Consider the following 26,901-nt stretch of genomic DNA (forward strand, 5'->3'; position numbering starts at 1 on the left):
GGAATAGCAATACAATAGATGCAAATAGTCAAGAAACAAGCAAGACAATAAACACAAATAGTCAAAGAACAAGCAAGGTATGAAACCCAGTTACATGAACACTCCCGTGATCACTGTTTCTAAGGACTTATCAGGATGACCAAAGTATCTGAGCCTACTTCCCTGTCCCAAAGTCATCTTATGTCTAAAGACTACTTCCTTGTTCTAGCCTAAAATTTGGATTCCTGTCTGAAATTACTTCTTTGTTCTGGCCTAATAATTAGATTCCTGCCTGAAATTACTTCTTTGTTCTAGCCTAAAATTTAGATTCCTACCTGAAATTACTTCTTTGTTCTAGCCTAATGTCAGATCCCTGCCTGAAGCCTACTTCCTTGTCCATGGCCCATGTCAGATTCTTGTCAAGCATCCACAAAGGCTCTCCACCTCTCCCCCATCTTTATTTCATTAAAAAGACTGACCCTGTCTTAGGTAGTTCTGACAAGAGTGCCTTCCTTACCTATCATGGAATATGCATTACCAAAGGCAGTGCACTTCTGTCTTAGGCCATAACAAATTTCTTATTATATTATATTTTAAAATAAAATATATTTTAAATAAAATGTTTATCATTTAGTTTCAGTATTTAGGGATATAAATAGTCAGTTTGTTGAGTAACAACCTCAGACAAACACTGGTCTGAACAGAGGAGAATTTATGTGTCCAGTGAAGATAAAAAGTTAGTAAAGTTAAAAGTTAAATAAGTGGCATAAAACAACACAGTGTTGTTACAATCTATATACTTGATCAAATCAGATGAATAGTAATCTCATCTGCAATAGTAAAAGAGGAATTGAATCTGAGACTACTGTGAATCATATTACACAATATACCCATTGTGTAGTTAGCAAAGTTTCCTTCTTCACAGTGCTAAAGCTAGACTAGCGATCTATTTGAAAAGACCAAAAATAGTGAAGTATAGCATCCCAAATTCATTCAAAAATGGAATAGATATATACAAATGTTACATAATTTCCTCTTCTTGCTAATATTTTGATATGTGTTTCACAACTGATCTCACCAGAAAGTAAAATTTGGACTATAAAAATAAAATCATATATAAGTATCTAGTAGAAAGAGATATGTTGGTAAGACAAATGGCCATTAAAATTAGAATTCTTTGATTCTTCACATTTTCTGGTACTTAAGCAGAATGATTTCATAGGTGTTTTGAACATGGAATAACAAGATGATATGGCAACAAAGTATCAAAATGCTGAAAGTTTAGCCTATGGAATGAGCAGAAAGCATCCAATCTCATTCTTAGAAACTATAGCTGAAAATAAACTAACTTTGTTATGTTAAAAAAAATAATCTGGTTCAGCTTGTATTCAGTGAGGCCAGAAGGACATCATTACTTAATCCTCTCTTGAACACTCCCTGTTCCTAACAGAACAATTAGCATAAATAGGATCCAGCAAATAGTTTTTAAATTGTAAAAGGTGAACAAGGCAATTTACATTAATCCTTGGAAACCTTTCATCCTTTTGGCAAGCAAAAGGTGCAATCATAACAGTTGGCAAGAAAACAAAATATATTCTCTGTGTAAGGACAAATTATTTTCAATCATGATAAGTAATATGGTATGATCTATCAGTTCTCAAGAGAAATCATAAATTTATAGAAAATTCCCTTGTTGTTTTGAAGGTAAGGCAATGAACTTTGCATAGAAAGTTTTTTTTTTAATTTTAATTAGTCATTATCTGGAGTACATCACATTCCAGGTACTTCAAATTGTAATGTCAACTTTTTGTTCAGAAGGGAAAAGTATTTTAAATTGGTTTTCATCAGACAATTGAAAAAATATATAGTATTTAAATCACAGTAAATAACTTTTAACACTACCACACAACAAAGAGAAAACAAAAAAGCAATTGTTTGTTGTTTCCTTATGGAGAGAAATTCATTTTAAAATATATGTCTCTCTTCTAGGCAAAATTAACAAGTTTAGAGATAACCAAAATTCAGAAGCACAGTCTATCTGAGCAGAGAGAAATCCAACATCTAAATGAAGCCATCATAGCAAAATAAATTCCATCCATTAAAAAAGTGTAAGACATTTAAAAGAAAACAATAATGATTAATTAACTGTCCTTCTTGTTCTGTAATTTGGCTAAAACTTTGAGACATATGGAGCATGGTTTATTTTCAGAGCATATGTGTGAATTTTAGGAGTCTGAAAAAGGTTACAGTTGTGTGGTTTGAGATGCTGTGCAAACAAAGACACTGCAGAGAGGGATATGGTTGGTCAGATAGAGGGAGAAATAATTTATGTATACTGAAACCTCCATACAGAAGATAAGACATGATGTATATGAGAGCAAAATACTATTACATAGCAGTTATAAACTAACATTTAAATGAAGTTTACTCTATAGAGTTCACTACAGTAGGTGGCTGAATTTAGGTACTTGTTAAATCATAGTTTAAAATAAATGGAACAAATGAAATGCATGAACAGATAGAAATGCAAGTGGCGTCAATGCAGCCAACCAATTCATATAAAATTATCAAGCTAGTTTATATTCCAAGCCCTGAAGAAGAGCAACATTGATCTATAAATAAAATCTGCAGAGAAGAACATAAAGTGATTAAAAGAATTAATTGGGCACAGGTGTTGTTGAAGCATATTCTAGGAAAGAAGATACGTGCCTTAGTATCTTCATGTTTCAAAGATAATTATGATACTAACTGACCAAAATAGGACTGTAATTGGTAGAATTTTCTGTCCTCAATCCACAGAAGAGATAAAAAGGTAAGGAGATGAGCATTTCCCAAAGAGAACTACTTAAATGTATGAATAGCAGAGCCAGAAAGGCTATTCAGAATGCTGTCAAAGGATGACCTACCAAATTTTATTTTCTATTCCCAGTTAAACAGAGTCCTATGCCCATGAGACAGAAGACTGATGGAGTTAGTCTGATACACCTTAAAAATAGAGCAGAGATAGGCACTCTCGGTCCAGCAAAATGTCTTACCCTGCCTCACAGACCATTAAATATGTGTGCTGTTTGGTACATACGGTACTTGTTATATTTGTATACATTGTTACATCCATGAGGATGGCAAGGCAAGCAGCATATTACCCAATTAAAATTATCCAATTTTTTTCTTTCACAAATATATATATATATATATATATATATATATATATATATATATTTATTTATTTATATAGTTTGATTACTTGTACACACTACTTTATTGTTACTGAAATCTTTGTCTTGTAATATCTAGACCTAATTTTAAGTAACCTTAATAAAAGACAGGAGAAGCCTCAGAAGGGTGATGGATTGCGACAGCCTCTCCTTGCTTAGAAATGAGCTGTGTCATACATTCTTCTTTAGTTGCCCACTGAGGGCTCAGCTTTAGTTGTGCTCAGATTAAAAGCTATGACAAACAAATGCTTTTTACCTAGCAATTTATGAATATTATGTTTATATTATTTTTAAGCTGTATGAAGATAACACTTTCTTTTACCAGCAGCAAGGAAAGTAACAGATCAAATATGGTATAATCTGTCATGGCCAATATTATACATTTCAGAATAACAATATCTAAAGGAATATTTTGTTACGTATTACAAGTAACAGATCAAATATGGTATAATCTGTCATGGCCAATATTATACATTTCAGAATAACAATATCTAAAGGAATATTTTGGCATAAGTTTTTGCAATATAATTTTGTTGTTGTTTATTGAAGGAAGCTGGACTATTCTGTTTATAGTTGACTCTTCTTTGAAGGAATGAGCAGAGTGACCCTCTGCAATACTGCTTGCTAGGCATAAGAAAGGACAAAATCTCATTACACTCAGCTTCAATTGGGGATTTGGTCCTAGAGAGTGTCTAACCCTGTTAAATTTTTATTGGTTTTGAAATTCCTAAGGAAATGTTCAAAGGCTTTGGCACCATGCAAATTTGAACAAGTTCTCCAGAAGAAATACGTTATTCCCCAGGTATTGCTCATTTATCTTTGATCTCTAGGCCTAAAGTATAAAAACCAGAAACAATGTCTATCTAGGAAAAAAAAGCTTGCTTTTTACAAAATCATTTATTAAGAACATATGCAAAATTCTCTATTTGTAGCTTTATTTTAAATTTTCACATCCATATAGAAGCAAGTGAGGCAGTTCTCTGAAAGTCTTCTCATATACTCACTGACTAGACAGGCAGGCATGTGTGCCCATACTGCCAAACTGAGCTTCCTTAAGTTCTTCTTTCTACAACTGTGTTAGTGAATTGAGCTGCAAGCTAAACAATAAACACACACAGGCACACACATACACAGACACACACACACACAGGCACATACACACAGAGACACACATACACACACACATTGGTAACACTGAAGTTTCTCTAAAGAAAACTTTAATCACTTAAACAAGGTCAAAGTTTTTATTTTTATTTTTAAAACTATAAATAAATGTAAACAAAAGTAATAATTATTAACTAGGTTTAATATATATATATATATTAGATTTAATATATATTAAAGTCTGGTTGCATAACAAGAGGAGGAAGAAAAGGAGAGGAGAAGGAGAAGGAGAAGGAGAGAAGGAGGAGGAGGAGAGGAGGAGCTAGGTGATGAAAGAAAGAGAGGGGGGGGCAGACATGAAGGCAGATATTCACATGTCTCTGCCAGTCAAAGATAGCTGATATATCTAGGTTGGGTATTAATTACATTTCTGATTGATATTGAGCATTACCAAATTTATAAAGCCTTTGGTTAACATTTAAAAATTGTATAAAAGCAAAAAGGAGAAGGGGGCATGGGATAGGGGTTTTCTAGGGAGGGGAAATGGGGAAAGAGGATGGCATCTGAAATGTAAATAAAATATCCAATAAAAATAAATTTTAAAAAAGAAAAAAAATAAAGTCTGGTTGCAGAAGATGGCCAGTTAAGGCTCCATGTCTTTCATTGCTAAGAGTCTTACCTAGAATGGAATTTCCACTGCACTGGGTTTATAGCTCATGCCAGAGATGACCCCTGATTCCAGTTGTCTCTCCCACTACTCTTTCCCTTTATCCTCCCCTAACCTGATCTCTCCTGTTTCCATCTTCACCCCCATCCAGGCCACTCCCCCAACTACCTGCAATGCTTCTTTTACTTCCCCTTCACAGTGAGATTCACACACACCTCCCATTGAAGTCCCCCTCTTGTTACTTAACTTCTCTTGATCTGTAGATTGTAGCATGGTTATCCTTTACTTTACAACTAATATCTACTTAATCAGTGATTTCAACTAAAATTTACCTAACAATCAATACTTACTAAGTGAAATTAGCTATAATTCAACTACACCTGAACACCTTCAACCTACAATTTTTTTTCCTGAGGTAAAGGTAGTTCAGAAATTATAGCAGTAGCCAACAAATGACTGATCTAACTTGAGACCCATTCCATGAGAGATAACCTACTCTTGACACCACTTGGAGGGCTAGGATTCAGAGGTTGGAAAGCCCAAAGATTGAGTATAGAACCAGATGCAACTGGCAAAAAAAACAAAAGTAAAACAGTCAATGAAATGTTTTCTAATGATTTTCTGCTACACCCATAGATTGGGTGCCCAGCCCAATTGTTATCAGAGAGCCTTCACACAGCACATGATGGAAACAGATGCAGAGAGCCACAGATATACATTAGGTGAAGCTTAGGGAATACTATGGAAGAAGAGGAAAGGATTGTAGAGCCCTGAGAGAAAACCTACAGAAGCAATGAACCTGGGCTTATAGGGGCTCACAGAGAAGGAGCTACCAACTAGGGAGCTTGTATAGGAATAGATTTAGGCCCTCTGCACATGTATTATAGCTGTGTAGCTTGGTCTTCTTGTGGGAATCCTAATATAGTAGGAGCAGGGGCTGTCTCTGACTCTGCTGCCTGCTTTTGGGACCCTTTTTTTCTACTAGGTTGCCTTGTCCAGACTTAATAGGGGAAGAAATGCAACTCTTCTAAGTTGATATGCCATTGTTGATTGATATCCATGGGAGGCCTGCCCCTTTCTGAAAGAAAAATGGAGGAGGTCTGGAGGTGAGGAAAGGAAGGCAGGTGAAGGGACTGAGAAGAGAGGAGGGAGAAAAATTGTGTTAGGATGTATAAACAGACAGGCAGACAAAAAATAAATAGATAAATAAATAAATGTATGTATGTATTAAGGCCATAAACAAGTTAGTATACTTCAAACATTAACACTTGAATGAGCTTCCTGACACTTCTTAGAAATGTCAAAGAACTCTACTAACAGAAGATAGTCCTACAATAACAAAGAGGGAGACCTGAAATGAGGGATATGAGCACACTTTCTTATTATAGTAATCACAATGAGTGCTCTTTGTAAGTGTTAAAGTGATGAGCAAAGATGCTATTTTAACCAATGCTCAGTAGAAATTCTTAATTTCTCTGCGTCCACTGCAGGTTAGGATCTCAGTGGCAGACTATCTCTCAACGCTAACATTGTTTTTGAGACGGTTTTCATTTGGGCTCGATTGAGGTGTAGTGTACTCTTGGGTGGAGGGGGTATTGGGGCATCAATGCACTAATGGTAATTCAGATATGAGACTTGCAAGACTCTGATGCATGAGCTGCTGTTTTCACCACCACAATGACTCCTCATTGCAACAAACCCATTAGCCACAAATGATGAACGTTGCTGTCACTAATGCTAAGGGACAAGCAAAACCTTCTCTCCCAGAATAGAGAGACAGGTTTCCAGTACAGAAGATGTTGTTCTTCTCTTGAAATGATTCTTTTGTTTTTAAATTGGCTATTATATTTACATTTCAGATTTTATTCCCTAACCTCCCTCTCCCCCACCACCCAGGAACCTCCTATCCCATCCCCCCTTCTCCTGCTTCTATGAGGATGTGCCCCCCACCTACCCACCACTCCCACCTCCCCACCCTCGAATACCCCCCCACACTTGGTGTTCATCCTTCATGGGACCAAGAATCTCCTCTCCCACCTTTGCCAGACAAGGCCATCCTCCCTTTCATGTACAGCTGGAGTCATGGGTCCCTCCCTTTGTGCTTCCAGGCTAGTGGTTTAGACCTTGGGGAGCTCTGGTTGGTTGGTATTGTTGCTCTCCCCATGGGGCCACAAACCCTTTCTGCTCCTTCAGTCTTCTCTCTAACTTCTCCATTGAGACATCCTTGATCAGATCAGTGGTTAGCTGTGAGCATTAGCCTCTGAATGTGTCAGCCTTTGGCAGACCTCTAAGGAGACAGCTATATCAGGCTCTTGTCAGCATTCACTTCCTGCCATCCCCATCAATGTCTACCTTTGGTGACTGTACCTGGGAAGGAGACCCAGGTGGAATGGTCTCCAGATGGCTCCTCTTTCAGTTTCTGTCCCACACTTTGTTTCCATATTTGCTCCCTTGAGTATTTTTGTTACAATTCTTCGACCAACTGTTAGCTAAGCACGCATATCAGCCCAAATCAGAACAAGAGCTCCTTAACAAGACCATATAATTCTGGGATTCGTTATTGCTGTTCCATACAAGGGATATTGTTATAGTAATGTTCCTAGCAAACTGGAATTCTATCTCAGGGTTTGAGTTCTGCTGATCAAAAGCACTCTTTTGGCTTGTTTGTTTGTTTGTTTGTTTGTTGAGATTAGATAAAAACAAGGTCAACCTTTTGAATGTCGTTACTCCTGACCTGAGCCTGGCTTCTGGCTTTTCCATTTTCAGCTCAGCTCTACTGTAGCCCAAGAAGCTTCACAGAGGAGCTTCTGCAATACCACAATAGTGAGTGGTTTCTGACACAGCCATCACTCTTACTCTGTGGAGTATTTCTTTCACTCTTTTGCTGATGCCATTATGAAAAATAATGCTGGCACAGCCATACTGACACTTGACATCCTTTCTTATTTATGTGGCTAACTTATTCTGGAAATTTTATTTTCACAGAAGATATTAATGTTTTATGGAGAAGCAATCTAAACATAAACTTCCTTATTGTGGGTTGTGTCAGTTTTGCATATTGGACTATTTCATTAAATTAAAAAACTCAGTTCCTAAAAATAAAAAGCTACCAAAATCAGAAAGTACTTGCACTTACTGGTTAAAACTGAAAATGAAGAGTATTTGTTTCTACTCATTATCAATCGTCATATAAATGGTAATGGAGCTTTCTTTCAATTCTCAGTTTGATAGGGTGAATTTTTGATTCACTATAATTGTACCATTATTAATTTGCAAGTCATTACTATGTATTGACTCACAATAAATAAAATTTTAAATTTTAATAACTCAAAGTTCCTGTGTATCTAGTATATAATCAATTAAAGGACAAAGGTCTCAAAAATGCCACTTATATTTTATGTTCATTTTCAAAACCTCTTGGAAAATCTTCTGCATTAAGACTTAGTATTTATAATTTAGCTAATAAAACACACAAAAACATTTCAAGACAAAAATCTAAGGGCAGAAAAACCGAGGCTATTGGGCCATGCTTATAACCATCGAAATCTCTCTGTTTTCACCCCACGTACAATTCTGCTGATTACTTTTTAATCTAAGATGTACATTTCATTTTATTACAAGCAGTTGAATGAGCTTTTTTTTAAAAAAAAGCCTTACCTATATGGGTGACATATCATTTGTAATAAGAACATATTTTAATATTGAGACATAATGAAATTATAATTTGGTAATAATCCACCACATAATGAAATGTTTAAAGCTGGTTTAAAGTCATCTAAAGTACAAAAGATACTTTTTGAGATGTTTTAATGATCTTAAACATTTAAGTCTTTTAAATTTCGCATTTGCTAATGAATGTTTCTAATAATACTGTATAATAGTGGTAACTTTAATTCAAAGATTTTTAAGAGCATTTTCTTTATTTACACACTTTTTTTATTTTCAGTTTTGAAGACCAAACAAAAGGCCTAGTACCTTTTAGGTAAGCATGCTATCTCTGAGCTGCATGACATGCACTGATTCTGCCATTAAACCACAACCGAGCCCTAACTGCAGTTCTAATTTATTTCAATGTTATGATGAAATGCTTCAACTAACATTATTTTTCATTGCACCATAAATACATAACTAGACACATTAACGTGCTGCATATGTAAAATATGAGAGAAGTGCTTGTATATACCCATTGACCTAGTGCTACTACTGTAAATTTTTCTCTAAGAAGTTGACCTTTTTTTTTTCTCAACAAAAGCCAGCTGACTTTGCAGTAGAAAATGTGGCTTGTAGATAATTTTGGAGTTAATCATGGTCTCCATGCTCATATACAAAAGGATGACAATTAGACAATCATCCACTGTTATTGAAGGAAAGGTCACAAGAGAACATGAACTCAAAGTGACTATTGATGAGTTATAAGGAAATATGGATGTATAAGAAAAATGTGGTTGACTATATGATGGGAGAGTCAGCCTTTAAACTGAAAAGAAATCCTGCCATTTATGACAAGGTGAGTGGACCATGGCATTATGGTAAGTGAAACAAGCCAGGTACAAGTTAATGCTTCACAGTGTAATGCATGTGCAAAATCTAAAGTAGTGGAATTTTGTAGGTAAAAAGCTGCTGGGGAATGTACTCGTTCCAATTAAAATGAGTTTCAATTTTATCTTAATATTGAGCTCTAAAACAATATATGCTGTCGGTTCTATTTAATAACAACCTAGTCAACTATAGATAAATGGAAGCTTACCTAAAGAGGAAAACTGATATAAAAAGACATAAAACAACAGTATCATCTCTTTATTCTGGCTAGATTTAAAACATCACAGCTTGAGCCAAAGAACTTTACTCTGGGTTCATAGTTATGAACCTTCCTAAAACATACAGATAACATGTACAATACTATATGTAAAGTTTCAGATATTTTATAAAGTTACCTAATTCTAAAATGTAGAAATGATACTTCATGATATTTTATCTGATCAGTATATTTCATGTCTTGGAACCAATATTGTCTCCTTATCTTTATTTTAAAATACTCTATGTACCTAAAGTATCACTTATCGATTACAGTAAACTTTCTTTTAAAGGATAATTCATTTTTATTATAAAACTCTGCAATCTAAATGTTTCCATTTAGATACATTGTAATGTTTTAAAGTCAATATATAGCAAGTAGGATTTTATTTAATCTCATTTTTCAAAATTAGGGTGACTTTAGAAATCCTCACATTTCAATTCTGGCTAGTTTTCCTTTATTTGCAAAAGACTTCATTCGTGTACTGACTTGTGTTTTCAGGTACCTCTAGTAGTGACATAAGCTCAGTGCACAGCACCTTACTATTTCCCTGGAAATTCCATACAATTAGAGAAAAGGACACTTACCATGTTCCAGGCAGGGTAGAGGTAGTCTGTACCCACAAATTCAAAGTAGTGAGCAAAGCCTTCCTTCAACCACACATCTTCCCACCACACTGGAGTCACAAGGTCACCAAACCACTGCAGGGACGAAAGAAATAGATATCAGGAGAAAGAAAGAAAGAAAGAAAGAAAGAAAGAAAGAAAGAAAGAAAGAAAGGGAGAGAGAAAGAGAGAGAGAGAGAGAAAGAGAGAGAGAAAGAAAGAAAGAAAGAAAGAAAGAAAGAAAGAAAGAACAGCGTCTATCTCAGAGTGATTATATCTAAAAGCAAGTGGACTAAATAGTGATTATTATAACTGGAAGTCATCCCCAAATTGATTCTGTGTGATCTGGAAATGTATTATGGCAAGACTGTAGTGATTAACATGACTTCTTGCATAACACTAGTCTTTTCTTAAGGCTATCCAATGACAGCCCAACTTGGGATCCATTTCATGGGGGCAGAAGGAGGGCAAACCTTGACTCTATTTCTGATGCCATGTTGTGCTTGCATACATGAGCCTTGCATGGCTGCCCTTTGAGAGGCTCTAGCAGCAGCTGACTGACACAGGTGCAGATACTTACAGTCAACCATTGGACTGACGTCAGTGACCCCTATGGAAGGAAGAGTTAGGAAGATTGAAGGAACTGAAGCGGATGGCAATCCCATAGGAAGACCAACAGTCTCAACTAACCTGGACCCCTAGGAGCTCTCAGAGACTAAATCACCAATCAAAGAGCATACAAGGCTGGTCTGAGGCACCCCAGGCACATATACAGCAGAGGACTTGTCCTGCCTCAGTTGGAGAGGATGTGACTAAGCCTGTAGAGACTTGAGGCCCTAAGGAAGAGGGATGCCTGGGGAATCACCTTCTCAGAGGCAAAGGGGAGGCAGAATGAGATGAAGAACTGCAGGTGGAGGAACCAGGAAAGGGGGCAACATCTTGAACATACATAAATAGAATAATTAATTTTTTAAAAGATTTATTTATTTATTTATTTATTTAATGTATATGAGCGCTCTATATGCATATAAACCTGCATGCAGGAAGAGGGCATCAGGTCACATTGTAGATGATTGTGAGCTACCAGATGGTTGCTGGGAATTGAACTCAGAGCCTCTAGCAGTGAACTCAGGGTCTCTTAACCACTGAGCCATCTCTCCAGACTCTAACACTAGTATTTTATGAATGTGCTCAGTGAGGAGCAAAATAACAGTCAAGGAACCCAATATGAATACTTAAGTTGGTGTAGAAATGATTCACGAATCAAAGCTGGTGACAACTGACTTCAGTGATCAAAGGGCCTACTGTATAGAAGAAAAGACTTGATTCTTGAGTAGAAATTCAGAATAGACAGTGTCTGCTGAAGATGCAAAAAAACTCTAGCTGGTGGTCCAAAAGTGCTGCCTAGGGAGCTGGTGAGCAGCTCGTTGCAAGATAATAAAGGCTCTCTCTCAACTCAGAGCCCACATTGACTAATGAATCCAACCAAAGGCTCTGAAGATCCTCCATGCTAGACTCATGATAAACAGAAATTAAGGCAGTAAAATCTGATAAAATCTGATATGCAAAGGTTTTAATGGTGTTTTGATTAAATAACAATATACTACTCTGGAACATTTATATTTTTGTTATCAAAAATACACTACAAGCCATGAACATTCAAAAAGACTTGAAATTCGGTGAAGAAAACAGGGAATGTCCATTTTTATACAGGTGACAATCATTATGCATGAAAAATAATTTTAAAAAAATAACAAGGAACAGGATAAATTCAAATCTTCACAAGATAGAAGGATGGAGATGGAGCTGCTTGTAATTGTAGAAGCAAAACGATTCTCTACACAGTTGAGAATTGAGCTGGAACGTTTAGTAATAAGGAGTCAGCCATGAGATAGCCCTGGGCAAGAAGATTCCTGCCAGACAGCAGATGTGAGTAAGGCACAGTGTGGGATTCTGTGTGGGAATATGCTCTTTGAGAAACAGAGATATGGAATGCTGAACTCCGGCTGACTAAGCAGAAGGAAGAATGAAACAGTCTTGATAGATAAAGACATACTAGATCATACATACACAACTTCAAGAGTCATCACAAGGATAGCTTGGGGACCTGACCAAGTGTTTGAATGTTAATGAATAAAGTATCATTTCCTTTAAAGAATCTCTAATTCAAATACAAATAAGAGATTTCTCCAAATATGGTAATGGCTATGAAACCTCTATTTTGAATTTTTTTTTTTTACTATATACAGAATACACGTTTATCTTTCAAACTGACAACCTGTCTTCAGAATTGTGACAACAAATAGTTTTGAGGGGATAATAGACAAATCACATGTGACAATCATAGTGAAAATTATGAGAGACATTTCTCATAGCTTCTGTTTCATTCCTTCATGGAAAGTAACCTCTACCACTGATCTGGCACAGGAAATTAACACGCAATAGGAACTGTGGGAAATACGGAGCCTTGAACAATCTGAGACTATCACTGTGCCTTGTCTCAACAGAACTGTATCTAACATCACTTACAGGAATTTGCCGAAAGGAAATTCCATTTGCCTTAGAACTGTAAGTCAAGGGGGGAATTAATCTAGCACTGAAGGGCCCCAGTTATTCCTGCAGTGGTGCCTCTGTAACATGAGGTCAGAAACATGTTTGGCTTACTGAGATCAAAGGTACAATTCTCTCACTGGTTCACCGTGACAGGAAAAGATATTCAGGCAAATAGTCACTCAGCATAGACCTCATTAAATTAGGTTCATTTTTAAGCATTTAACTGTTCACCTTTTCCACTACCAGCAGTTGCCAAGTGACTCTCTCTTTTTTTTTCAGTTTTTCTGGATTTTTAAGGGATTTGCAGTTTTATAGTATAAAATGCCACATTGCACCACACTGAGATTTCAGGAGTTCAAGGCGTAAGTAGCACCCAGAGTTTCTAGCATGTACGATGGCCATTGCTTTCTATTAACAGTGTTCATTTTCTATGACTTCTTTTTTCCACTAAATTCACGATTTAACAAGTTTTGCAAACTCTTATGTCACTACCTTCCAGGAGTCAGAAGGTTCATAAAATCAAAATGAAATTAATTTACCTTTTAGCTTTACTATGAAGTTGTCTGATTCACATATGAATTTTTCACTATGCCAAGTTAAAAAAATAATCACTCACTTGAGAACAGAGAGTCTATAAGCTGAGATAGTGAAAGACTTCCTACGTGTCTACGTGACTGGGGAAAGAAGAATAACAAACCGATTTTGGTAAAAGTAAATTCTGACAGATACACAAAATTCACCTGCATCTCTCCATAAAGCAATAAATCATTTCTCTCACTGCACTTACCATATGGACACACTAATAATCAAAGAAATGGAAGCACAGCTGATCAGAAACTACACAGGGGATCAGAAGGGGCAGCCACTCCATCACACATTTCAACTAAACCCAGTGACAGTTGCTTACTGGATACCATCAGTTTGTGTATGTATGCTTACCTTATCGCCTGAGAAAAATGATATGCCATGCACATAGAAACTGCACAGCACTTTGTATAAGACACAGATGGGAGGATACCAACCAAGCTTCTCCTCTGGATGTCTGAAGTCACCCCACATTCCAGACAATTTCACATTATACTTACACCTGTTTCTCTTCTCATACCTGGTGACATATTTCATGAACAATGACCATGGTGACATCCAGCAAATAAGAAATAGATGACACACTGGGATCCAGCAGTATTCTTTGTTCCACAAAAATACTTAGTCCCCAGTTCTCCATAGCAGCATAAGGATGCTTAGGCACAGCTAAAAGATCTAGAAATAGAATAAGAGAGTTCCAAAGGTTTTAAACAACACTGGATCCTGAATTTCACAACTTAAAAAGTTCAGAAATCCTAATAAGAAGGAGTTCATGTTCTTTATTACTTTGTCTTATATTAAACACCCAGCCATGTCTATGTGACAGTAGAAATATAGGCTATCTCTATCGATGCTGGTCATACTCATTCATCACACTTCATATCAGGTCCAGCACTCCAGGGAGCTGGAAGTATCCGCAACATTATTGATGAGCCCATCCTAATAAGCTTCAGAAAAGGCAAGGAAACCAAATACAGGAGGAACCCAGAGTCAAAGGAACTGTGCCTTCTAATGAAAATATATTCAGCCCGGTGCAGAAGCAAGTGCATTATCACATTGTCTCAACTCTATCTCAAAGAAAACATCAAAAACTAGTTTTAAGATGTGGTGTCATTTATTTTCTAATTTCTTAAACTCCTGTATGTTCTTTTGCTCCTGTTAAAATAAAATGCTTCATTTAATCTTAGCTTATAGAGAAAAACATGACAGTGGATACAGTTGCAAAGAAAGAATAGAGGGGACCCATGAGCTTCGGTCTGGGCTTGCCACCATCAACTACTGATGTGACATCAGTAAATCACTTAGGTTCTCAGGACCACAATTCCCTAAACTATAAAGTAAAGTTATTGGCCTTTTCTTTAAAATGCCTTCCAGCTTGAAAAATCCATGATTAGATGGATCTAAAAATATGTGCTTATTTTAAAAGGTCGTTCAGGTATTATCAACTTCTGATTATGGTGAGCAAAGGAGTTCATGTTTCACTCACACTTCCTGCAATGGTAAATAAAATATTTTAAAAAGAACACTAATCCCAGGCTCAAAAAATAAACCTCTCAATGGCTCAGGAATGGAACCCAAATGCAACATGGTTGTTATGTGAAGCTGTGAACCTGCTGGTATCTGGCTCCAAATGCAGCAGTAGCAGCTAGGGTTTGGCTCTGGCCGGAAACACTAGGGTCAGAAAGACCAATGCCAGGTTAACCGCTTGATGCCAAGGGATGAGGTAAGGCATGCACACGGAGAGTAGAAAATGGCTGGTCCTCACTGTGTCCTAAAAGTGGCAGCAAGGGCCAAGAAGGATTTGAACCCTGACTCCTATACATGTGTTCTTAATCATAATAAACACCCTCACTCCAAAATGGAAATCCATCTCAGTAATGGACTAATGTATTCCAAAGCTACCAGCAAATCTCATGAGAATGTTCAGTATGGTACTGTTTCCAAAAGTAAAACAGGAATTTATATACCGTATTATTATATTATATATTATTATATATTATATAATATATAAGTATTATATATTATTATTATAAAAATAATACTTTTATATCAAACAAGGTATAAAAATATTTCATAAAGGAATACAACATAGCAATTAAAATAAGCAATCTTCCCACTGGGTTCTACCATTACAGTTATCAATACAGACAATCTGAAGAACATAATAATAAAGAAAGAAGGTATAAGATGACCCCATTCTCATTAGAAGCATTCAAAATAATACTGCCTACTGTAAACACATCTTCTTACATGTAGGACAGACAGAGATAACAAGAGAAAATATCCATGCATACACACATAAAAACTGATAATAAACACACTAACTTCAATTTCATGGTTGCTACTAAGGAGAAAGGAAGAGAAAAGATTACAGGACAGCCACATGAGGAATTAATGTCTGTCTACATATCAATGCTTTAAAGCTGGTGGTGAGTACATTGATTTAGCATAATAGTATTCATCCTATTATATATGCTTTAAATATTTCACAACAAACAATTGAATAGGTTGGTTGTAGCATCCAATTGATTTTTGATTAATTTTTGAATTCACAAATATCTTTTTAGTATTGGTGATGTTTTGAAATCTGAAATATGTATTAAAATAAGTCAAACATCCCTCTTCTAATACAACATATAAAACTCATATTAAACTTCCACTACATATTAAACTCATAATGAAGGCATGACAACCATAACATAGAAAAATATAATATTGAAAATATTATATGAGAAGAAAAATATATCTGTTTGGGAGATTCTTGAAAATGTTATTTATTGGCCTTCTAATGGTGACTATGATTTTAATAGGTATGTGGGTTAATCTGCTCCTTCATAGGATTTTAATTTACAAAAAGAAGTCATATATTCAAGCACTGAGAATGGACATCTGGTAAATATGGTTTGGGGCTGCCTTTCAAGCTCCTTGCTACCTGCATGGTGGTGCTTATGTATTAAAAAGTTTAACTAAGAAGTAGGAAGTGAAAGAAAGAAATGTACTGGCTAATAAGTACTAGGAAATATATTCCAATATACAGGATAAATGAGTGGGGAAGGTGTGGGCAAAGTGTCTCTCTCCAATATAATCACCCTCACATGGCGTGTGAATAATATTAAAAGCCGGTTTATTTGAAGACCTATGCAAGTGTATCTTGAAGGAGTATAGTAAATACTGAAGTGCTCAGGTATGGCAGTAACAAATATTTTGGATAAACAGAGAGGAGGCTGATGGGTTGGCACCATATAATAGGGGAGATACGGGCCACAGAACTAGTACACAGGGAAAGTATCAAACAGGTGAATTCAACCACTTTACACAATTGAAGACATTGTATACATATTAGTAAACCAGGTAACAGACCCACAATGTGTTGACGTTGCCTGCCATTAGTATCTGGTTAAAACAGTAGCTATCCCAGCATCAGGAACTTGTGGAAACAGATGGACCTATGTCCATTTTTTTTCCAGGAGGAATTCTGTTGCATCAAGAGCCTATTCTGAATCCTATAGCTCCTGATGAGCAATGTAGAGCCCAGTCCTCACTCACAGCTGAGTGAGCAGATCACATGGGGCTGAATAGGTCCAAAGACCTGGAAAGAAGACTGCAAACATATGACTCAGATATGCCATGTAGAAGTCTGTGATCAAAGGGAAAATGCACTGATAGGCAGTGTGTGGATTACAAATGACTATTAAGCAGTATAAACACAGATACGGCTGGAAAAAGCACTTATTACACAATCATAAAGAGTCAGGTTCCATTCCTACAACCTTTGGTGGTATGTGCTTTTAATCCAGCACTAGTAGGCAGAGTCAGGTGGATTCCTGAGGCCCCCTGGCTAAGCTGCCCACAGTGACTTCCAGAACACAGTGAGAAACCCTATCTGAAAAGACAAGGTATATGGTTTCTGAAGAGTGATGCCTAAAAATAGCAGACCTCTGGCCTCTGCGTGTACTGACATATACTTCCCATACATGGCACCTACACCAATATGTGTATTTTTACACACACACAAACAAACACACACATACACTTAAAAACAAGTATGTTGAGAGAACACCTGTTCAGTGGTACAGTTTTAAGTCCTTGATGGCATATGGTTTTGCATTAGCATCCAGAAGTATGAAGACACCAAAGTCTGGACAACAGTGTCACAGGTAAACCAAGCAAGAACCCTAAACAAATAGGGCACCTGCTGGGCAGGATTTTACATGGTGAGTAAGTAGTGATAGATAACTTATTGGTTACAGACATGGTAAAATATCAGCAACAGAGGAGGTAAAAGAAAGAAAAAGTGAACATTCTCAGATTTGGTACCACACACATAATAACCTCGGTTACAACATAATTGAGAAGTGGTCAAATAACTTTGGAAAAGACTATTGCTATAACCCTTCATAAACTGAGAAATCTCAGAGGATAATCTTACAATCGAATATATTCATTACATACATATCCACACAAAAGCATGTGCATACAAATTCTCATAAAAACTGAATTTTCAGCACCTAAAAATTGGGCATAACCCCAATACCCATCAACAGGCAAAGAATAAAATGTGATATAGCATGCAACAAAGTACTGATCACTAGTAACCAAAATAAATGAACTATTGGGACAGAATACAGCATGAGTGAGCCCCAAAATAGTGTATTGATTTTTTTTAAAAAATGAAAGAAACACATGCTGTATAATTAACCTTATTTATGTAAAATTCCTAGAAATTTAAGCCAATCTGCAGTGATGAAGATCAGTGAGTGGCTGGGGACAAATATGGAAGCCAATACAGCATGATGCTAGGAGTTGTTTTGGAGTCAGAGTCACATTAAGCTGATGGTTATGTACACATTAAAGCATCAAGTCATTCACAGAATATACCCATGTGGTATAACTCAGTGGAACTACTTTGTAAAGGGTGTTAGTAGCTGAAGCAGTATTATGCTTTATTGAAGCATATGATGCTCACTGATATTGAATTAAGTTACTTTAATTTTGCAAAGTAATGAGACGATATCCATTAAAATATGGATCCATAACTTTTTAGTATGCCTGCCTCCCAAAGAAAGAAAGCCCACCTTTCATAATACAATTATAAATAAAAATTCAAAGAAAGTACTAGATAAAATTATACATAGTGTTCTTCCAAATAGTACTATCATCTAGAAAACTATGATTAACAGTGGGGGAAAATTATATATTAAAAAATGTGGTGGCTTAAATAAACACAAAAGTCTATCATGGCCCATTCCCTTCCTCCTGACCTTGATATGTTACAGTTCCTCTACTATGCCAGCACTAGGCTAAAATGGCTCTGAGGGAAGCCATAACATCTTAGACATGCTCCTCAAATTTTGTTTTAAGCTACCATTTCTGAGAACTGCTTTGTTGATTCATAGAAAACAGCAAGAAGCTCGGTGTTTTCTCCTGTTCCTTGGACTGACTCCTCTTACTGTTTCTTTGATTTGGGGTTGTTGGTTTTGTTTCTTCTTTCTTTTCTTTCTTTTTTGTTACTCTCTTGTCATTGTGACTTGGAAAAAAAAAGAAACTTCTCAGAATCTTCACTTATAGTTTCTATGCAAGATGTTTGTGTGCTTGAATGTCATTGTGGTCTCACCCAAACTCTGCTCATTTTAAATTTCATTATACCCAATCCATAACTCACATTATTTTAAAAAGCTCCCCTGCTGTGATTTTGAGAGAAGAATAATTTAGGCATTATTAACTCATGAAAACTCTGCCTGTATCAATCGATTACTGACAAGTCACATTACAGTACACTGAATGATCACCTATAATCTGACCAATTTAAAACAAAACTTTGCAAAGGAAAATCCATGTTTTAAACATGATTGTGTCTTAGACCACACCCATATCTATTCTAGGGCAAATACATCCCAGAAGACATAGGATGGACACCTGGCACTGCCTTTTACGAAGCTTGACTGGTTAATTTTGTCTCTTCCAGCCCTTTTGTTCTGTGATGACATTCTGTCTGCTCTGGAAGATTGCTGCATCAAGGCATTGTCTTCGATTCAGAGCACAGGCCTCAGCAAACATCAAAGACACCAGTACCTTGTATTTTCCAGATTTGAGAACTGTGAGAAACAGATTTCCATTGTGACCCAAATATTTGTTATAGCAACACAATCAAAGGAAGACACTTAACCTAATACTTATTCTTTTTCTTTTTACTCTTCTCATCTACCCACAAGCCACCCACTATCACCTACATGATCAAACAACTGTTACAATGTCTACATGAAAATGTCTAGGCATTTGCAATGAGCTATTGCTTGTCAGGCCCCAAACATACCCATAGTTTCTTGAATAGAAACTCTCACCTCCACTTTTTAAAATATGGTTAAAACTTTAAGATAGCCTAGATATATATATTTTTTGCACTCTATGGAAAGTCTGTTACCATGAAATACTGGTCTACTAGTCTGAGATAACCATGTCGGTTGACCCTACAACCATATAGAAAGACTCAAAATGTCATCAAATGTAGTCAGCCAATGGACATCAACAGCAAATCAATCTCTAGTATTAGCTGCATTGTTATGACAATTAAATTTATGATCCATTGCCGTATTGGCTAGAAATATACTCTTGTACCATTTCCTTTATTAAATAACTACTAGCAAATGGAAGTACATGCATCATAAGGCCTGTCTCCACTTCCACAGTCATACTGAGCCCTCAGGTTGTAATAGACACAGAGTAGAGAACAAGCTGTTCTGACTTGGACTCAAGTTCTCACTTCAGAGTGAGAGCCTAGGATCTTGCAGTTCAGAAACCCTGCCAGATGATCAGGCACACACTCTATACCCCACCTAAGAGGAGAAACAGAATAGATGCTGACGGATGCATGACTTCAGATATTTATTAATTATTCTTCTTTACCATGAAATTTTCCCTTTGGTCTAGCCTCTGAAGCCTTGGCTTTCACTGTCAATATTTCTTTATCTGACAGTGTCAGGCTTCTAGTAAAACACACCCAATTTCCTCAATTCATCTTGTTTTGCATCAATTCCTTTCCCCAGATTTGTTAAAAGAGTAAGATAATCCCTAACTAGTTCAATTTTCCACTATATCACACTTCAAGTTTTAAGCTAAAATGAGGAGAGGGGATAGAGAAACAGCTCAGAAGTTAGAAGCATGTGCCACTTTTGCAAGAGACAAATGTTTGTTTCTCATATCTCTTGTGATGTGATTGACAATCACCTGTTATTCCAGCTACAAGAAGAACTGACAGCTCTGGCCTTAATGTACACCTGCACTCATTGATGTGAATTCACACACACACAACACATACACAATTAAAAACACTGAAAATAAGTCTTGTTTATTTTTAAAAGAAATATAAAGTCCTTGAAAGATAAGAGGCTTAATGCCAAGGAAAAACTACTGGAGACTGAGAGATATCTCAGTAGGTAAAGACACTTGCCTCCATGCCTGTTAGCCTGTATTTCTCTCCTTAGGACCCAAATGATAAAAGGAGCAGACACTAAAAATTGTCTACTGACCTCCACAAATGTGCTACTGTACTTTTAAATCCACAAACATGTATTTGCACATAAACGGAAGGAAGGAAGGAAGGAAGGAAGGAAGGAAGGAAGGAAGGAAGGGAGGGAGGGAGGGAGGGAGGGAAGAAGAAAGGAAGGAAAGAAATAAAAAAAGGAAAAAGAGAGGGAAGAGAAAACCAAAGTTAAAAAACAAAACAGATAAAAAGAAAAGAAAAAGAAACATTGGCTGATGTTCACAAAAACAGTTTTCAAACAGATGAGTGAGTAGCTTTCCTTTGGATGACAACTCACACTTAACACTGTTAGCTGCAAGCTCACCATATATCTCCAAGATACACAGGTAGTTAACTATTAATTTAATCATTTGAGAATAGGATTTTACTTTCCCATGCCCAGCTATCAATTCCATTGAAAGTCTTTTCCACAGGAAGGGTTCTGCTGTCCTTAGGCCTTAGTCACCTCTTTGTTCCTAGTCTAATTTCTACTTAGCTATACTCTCTTCATACTCTCAGACAGAGTCTGAACTCTTTCTCTTGGGACGTCCATCTCAAATCTAACTTTCTCACATCTTCAATCTTTAGTTCCAACTCTTCCCTCTGTTGTTTACTTCTCTTTATGTTTAAGTGTTATCTTCAGTACCTTCTTCCACACTGCATCCTAGCAGCATCTTATTCACAAGGCATCCTTTTTGTTCCAGCTCTCTTGCCTTGGACTTCTTAATGAAGAATGGTGTAGATAATGGTTCCAGGTTCAAGTTTAAGATCTCGCAGTGCCTGAGATCCAAACCCAGACCCGTCACTAATGAGCTATGGGACCTTGAATAAATTGTTCAATCTCTTTTAGTTTTCATCTTGTCATTGATATATGGGAAGTTGTAACAGTACCTGCATTTCAAGTTGTGAAGATTAATTGGTAGATCGTGTAAAGACTTGTTTCTAGGTAGAATGCATGCTACATCAACATATCGCTGTTTGAGAGTTTTACATTACCTCTCTATCTTGGGGAAACAGTTGTATCACAAACTTTAGCTGGAAGATGAAGAGTCTACAGAAAAAGTTCGGGTCAGATTGTTATATTCAAGATTTTGATTTCTGAATTAAAATTGTAAAATTTAAATAAGTATATTGCACACCTAAAAGTACCATAAGACATGACATAATCATTTAGTGTCATGGAAGAAAACTTTAATGCAGAGTAGATCAAAACCCAAAGTTTCAGATTTTCACTTTGCCATGGCTGGGTACTTGCAATAGACACCATATACATATGCAAAACTCTAAATACATGTCTTTATTTATTATGTAGAAATGTAAAATTCCTTGTTTGGAAGGTTAACATTCATAAATATAGAAATTGAATTTTGTACAGTAATATTGATAAAATAAAATTTATAAAAGCTATTCATTTGATATTTACTAAACCACACGTATTTTTGCTTTGTCTCGGGTATATATTTTGAAGAAGTTTCTTACCAACAGCCTAACTTCCCAGGGATTGCTTTTAAGTTGGGTTGATAATGAGGAGTTTGCAGTTAGATATGCTAGGATGCATTCTCAAAAATCGATGAGTGAAATCAGTCCTTCAGAGTTTCAAAGCAAGATCCACTTTTCTCCTGATTGACCTTCTATTTGCATACCAGAAAGACACAATTTCAGCTCCATGTTCTGTAACAGAATTGTCACCAGCAATCCTTGTGTTCAAATGCTTTGCTTTTCACTTTCGAAGCCTTGGCATCCTTCTAAATTAACATTAGACAATAATACATAGTCAGTGTTCTTTCTGTTCCTCTTGCCAGATGCTCAAAAGAAGGTTGCTGAGGATCCTGTTGTTGTTGTTGTTTGACATTTCCACAACCACTTTTACTCAACACTTAGTGATTAGTTTCAATTTCAAAGGAGCAATTTCATCTGTTGTTTATTTTCCTTTTTACCCTGAGAAAGTATTTCAATGCCAAAGAACTTTTCTAAACACACAGAGCACATTTATCAGTTTTTCACCCATTTAATTATTAAAATTATTCTGACTCTATCTTTCTTCAGTGTATTTTGCTTTTTCATTGTTGTGCCTGAAGCTTGTTCATAACACATTGTTTTTGCTTTGAGGATTATGATCAGACATAAATACAGAGAATACACTAAGCAACCACATATATATGATCTGGTTTCAAGCCAAGTTTAATAGGATAGATATAGATAAAGATAAAGATACAGATACAGATATATAGATATAGATATATACTGATTTATATAATATATTGTTATATATTGATATATATAATATATATAATATATATTATATATATAACAATGTTCATCTATTATGCAAGAGAATGCAAATTGAATGTAAAGAGTCCTAGTTTTTACTTTTTCTCTTCTTAACAATAACATCAGCCACATTTTTGTAAGCCCACTCACTATCTAAAACAATGGATGGATTTTCATACTTTCTGAGAAATTCATTTCCTATTAATTTCTGAGAGAACATTGCAAATCTATTTCCTACTTCAAGAGTTTTACAACTTTTATCCAATAATAACTTTACTACTTATAACTTCATTAATCAAGCAATAACCAAAATATGCATGATATAAGATTGTCTCAAATGGCAATTATGCTAGACTTTCTGTCTCATGTTTGAAGAATTATATACTTAGTTGGGCTAAGGACATTTCCTAATAAAACTTCTAAATTTATATTTTGCTATTTGTTTTAGAAACTCAAACATCAACACAATGCATTTTAAAATTCAGCCTCTCTGTACCCCAAACTTGCACATGTCTTTACACCACACTCTCAAATTTATGTCTTCTATAATCATCATAGTATATATATGTATATGTATATATATATATATACAAAGACATGTATATATATATGTATATATATACATAAAATTTATATAATATATAAATATATATTATATAAATTTTATATAATTTTATAAAATTTTATATATTTATGTATATATATAATTTATGTATATATATATACATAAAATTTTGCATGATACCTTATCTGTTTATTGACTTATAATTTATTGACTTAAATTACTGTTGCACATATGCATATGGGTGTAGAGGTGACCACTTGGGCATGCACAGTCTATAGCAGGGCTTAACTCTGAAGAAAACTGACTCTTTTCCCCTGACCAGCAATCCTGGGAACTACAAGAGTGATTGACCCAACAATATATAGCCAACAATGCAATAGTGTCACTAATATGATGATGCTAACCAATAGCTGTCTGATTGGATTTAATGTCTGCTCAATAGGAGAGAAGTCATGCCTGGTATTGTAAATCTATCTAAGCATCCATGGCTGAAGAAACCTTAGAGGAGAACCTTTGACAACCATTTTGCTAACTTGATATAGTATCCAGCTGCTTTCTAAATACATTACTATAATTTACTATAGGCCAAAATGATCTGGGCTGTAGACACATAAACTTAAACAATAATGATATAGTTCTGGATCTACCTGGGACAGCTTGCAGAGTTGAGTGGTGTACACAGTCTCCTGAGCACCATTGTCTATTTTTGCCCTTTCTTCTCAATATGGAGAAGACTTGTGGGATCCCAAGATCATCCTGCCCTTGACATGAGAAACATCAGGGGCCCCAAAACTAACCATCTTGGAACATTACCTGACTACCCATCCTTGTTGGATCTGCCTGCCACCCCAGATGTGTCTGACTGGGACAGACTCTGCAGAGTAGAGTCCACACTGACACAGTGTGCAGAGTGGGGTCTGTCTGAGGCACAGCCAACAAAGTAGAGTACCCTGATCTTCATTGTCTGGCCCAGGACTCCTCCCAACTTTCAAAAAGATCTTCCTGACATTAGAATCATCCAGTCAACACTAGGGAAAACCTGATGCCTAAAGAATAGTGTAAAAACACAATCAACAAGACCCAGAGCATTATGGCCTCACCAGAACCCAGCTATCCTGCTACAACAAACCCTGAATATACTAGTAAAACTGAAGTGCAAGAAGAGGATCTTAAATCGAATATTATAAAGATGATAAAGGACTGTAAAGAATACATGAATAAATCCCTTAAGTAAATACAGGAAAATACATTCAAACTGGTCAAAGCATTAAAAGAAGAAGCAAATAAATATAAAGAAATGCAGGAAAATACAAATAGATGAAGGTTATGAATAAAACTGTCCAAGACCTGGAAAGGGAAATGGAAGCAATAAAAAAAAAAAGTACACAAACTGAGACAATCCTGGAGCTAGAAATTCTAGGAAAGAAAACAGGAACTACAGACATAATCATCACCAAAAGAATATCTCAAATGAGATGGAACAAAGAATCTCAGGTGTAGAAGATACAATAGAATAAATCAATATATCAGTCAAAGAAGATATAATCTAAAGTGTTCATAACAAAAAACATCCAGGAAATTTGGGACATTATGAAACAATCAACCCAAAAATAATAGGAATAGAAGAAGAAGATCCCCAGCTCAAAGGCTCAGAAAAAAATCATAGAAGAAAACTTTCCCAACTTAAAGAGATAAAGGTACAAGAAGCTTACAGAACAACAAACAGATTGAACCAGACAAGAAAATCCTCCTGCCACATAATAATCAAAACACTAAATGTACAAAACAGGAAAGAACTTTAAAAGCAGCAAGGAAAAAAAGTCAAGTAGCATATAAAGTCATAATTAGACCCTATTTCTCATCTGAGATTCTAAAAGCTAGAAGGGCCTGAACAGAGGTCTTACAGGCCTTAAGACACCACAGATGTCATCCCAGACTATTATACTCAGCAAAACATTCAATCACAATAGATGGAGAAACCAAAGTATTCCATGACAAAACTAAATTAAATAATACATCTCCACTAAGTCAGCCCTACAGAGGATACTAGAAGAAAAACTCTAACCCAATGATGTTATTTATACTCACGAAACAAAGAAAATAAATTATTTTACACCATTAAAACACACAGAGAGAGAGGAGAGAGAAACACACACAGAGAACCACTACAAACATTAAAATAACAGAAATTAACAATGATTTGTCAGCATTATCTATCAACATCCAATGGACTCACTTTCCCTGTAAAAAGACAAAGACTAACAGAATGAATGAGTAAATTGAATCCATCATTCTGCTCTATACAAGAAACTCATCTCAGTAATAAAAATTATTTCAGTATAAAGAGCTAGAAAAAGGGTTTCTAAGCAAAAGGATCAAAGAAACAAGCTAAAGTAGCCACTCTAATAGCTAATAAAATGTACTATCAACCAAAAGTTATCAAAAGAGACAAGGGAGGACATTTCATACTCATCAAAGAAAAATTCTACCAAGAGGACTTCTCAGCCCTGAACATCTATGCCCCAAATGCAAGGGCACCCACATTCTTAAAAAATATTACTAAAGCTTAAATAACAAATCGAACCCCACACATTAATAGTGGGAAACCTCAATAACCCAATCTCACCAATGGAGAGGCCAGCAAGACAGAAACTAAACAGGGAAATAACACTAACAGAGGTTATAATTCAAATGCACTTAACAGATATCTACAGAACATTTCACTCAAACACACACAAAAAAATATCTTATTCTCAGCAGCTCATGGAACCTCATCCAAAATTGATCATATAATCAATAAACAAAGCAAACATCAACATATACAAGAGGTTTGAAATAACTGCACACATCTTAACAGATCAACATAGATTAAATCTGGACAGCAAAAGAAAGCCTACATATTCATAGAAATTGAATGACTCTCTACTCAGTGATCACTGGGTCAGAGAAAAAATAAAGAAAGAAATTAAAGACTTTCTATAATTCAGTGAAAATGAGGGCATGATATACCCAAAATTATGGGACACAATGAAAGCAGTGCTAG

At 35.8% G+C, this 26,901-nt stretch overlaps 1 protein-coding gene across 1 annotated transcript in view; it reads right to left on the minus strand.

Annotated features, from left to right (window-relative positions):
• Positions 1–26,901, minus strand: part of Trhde (thyrotropin releasing hormone degrading enzyme) — a 389,580-nt gene that overhangs the window by 168,030 nt on the left and 194,649 nt on the right. The window contains exons 4-5 of the mRNA XM_076920240.1: positions 14,024–14,178; positions 10,348–10,461 (exon numbers count right to left, since the gene is read on the minus strand). Coding sequence (XP_076776355.1) covers positions 10,348–10,461; positions 14,024–14,178 — 269 coding nt within the window. The remainder of the gene's footprint in view (positions 1–10,347; positions 10,462–14,023; positions 14,179–26,901) is intronic.

Source organism: Arvicanthis niloticus, chromosome 22 (assembly GCF_011762505.2).
Source record: "Arvicanthis niloticus isolate mArvNil1 chromosome 22, mArvNil1.pat.X, whole genome shotgun sequence".
Classification (NCBI taxonomy): domain Eukaryota; kingdom Metazoa; phylum Chordata; class Mammalia; order Rodentia; family Muridae; genus Arvicanthis; species Arvicanthis niloticus.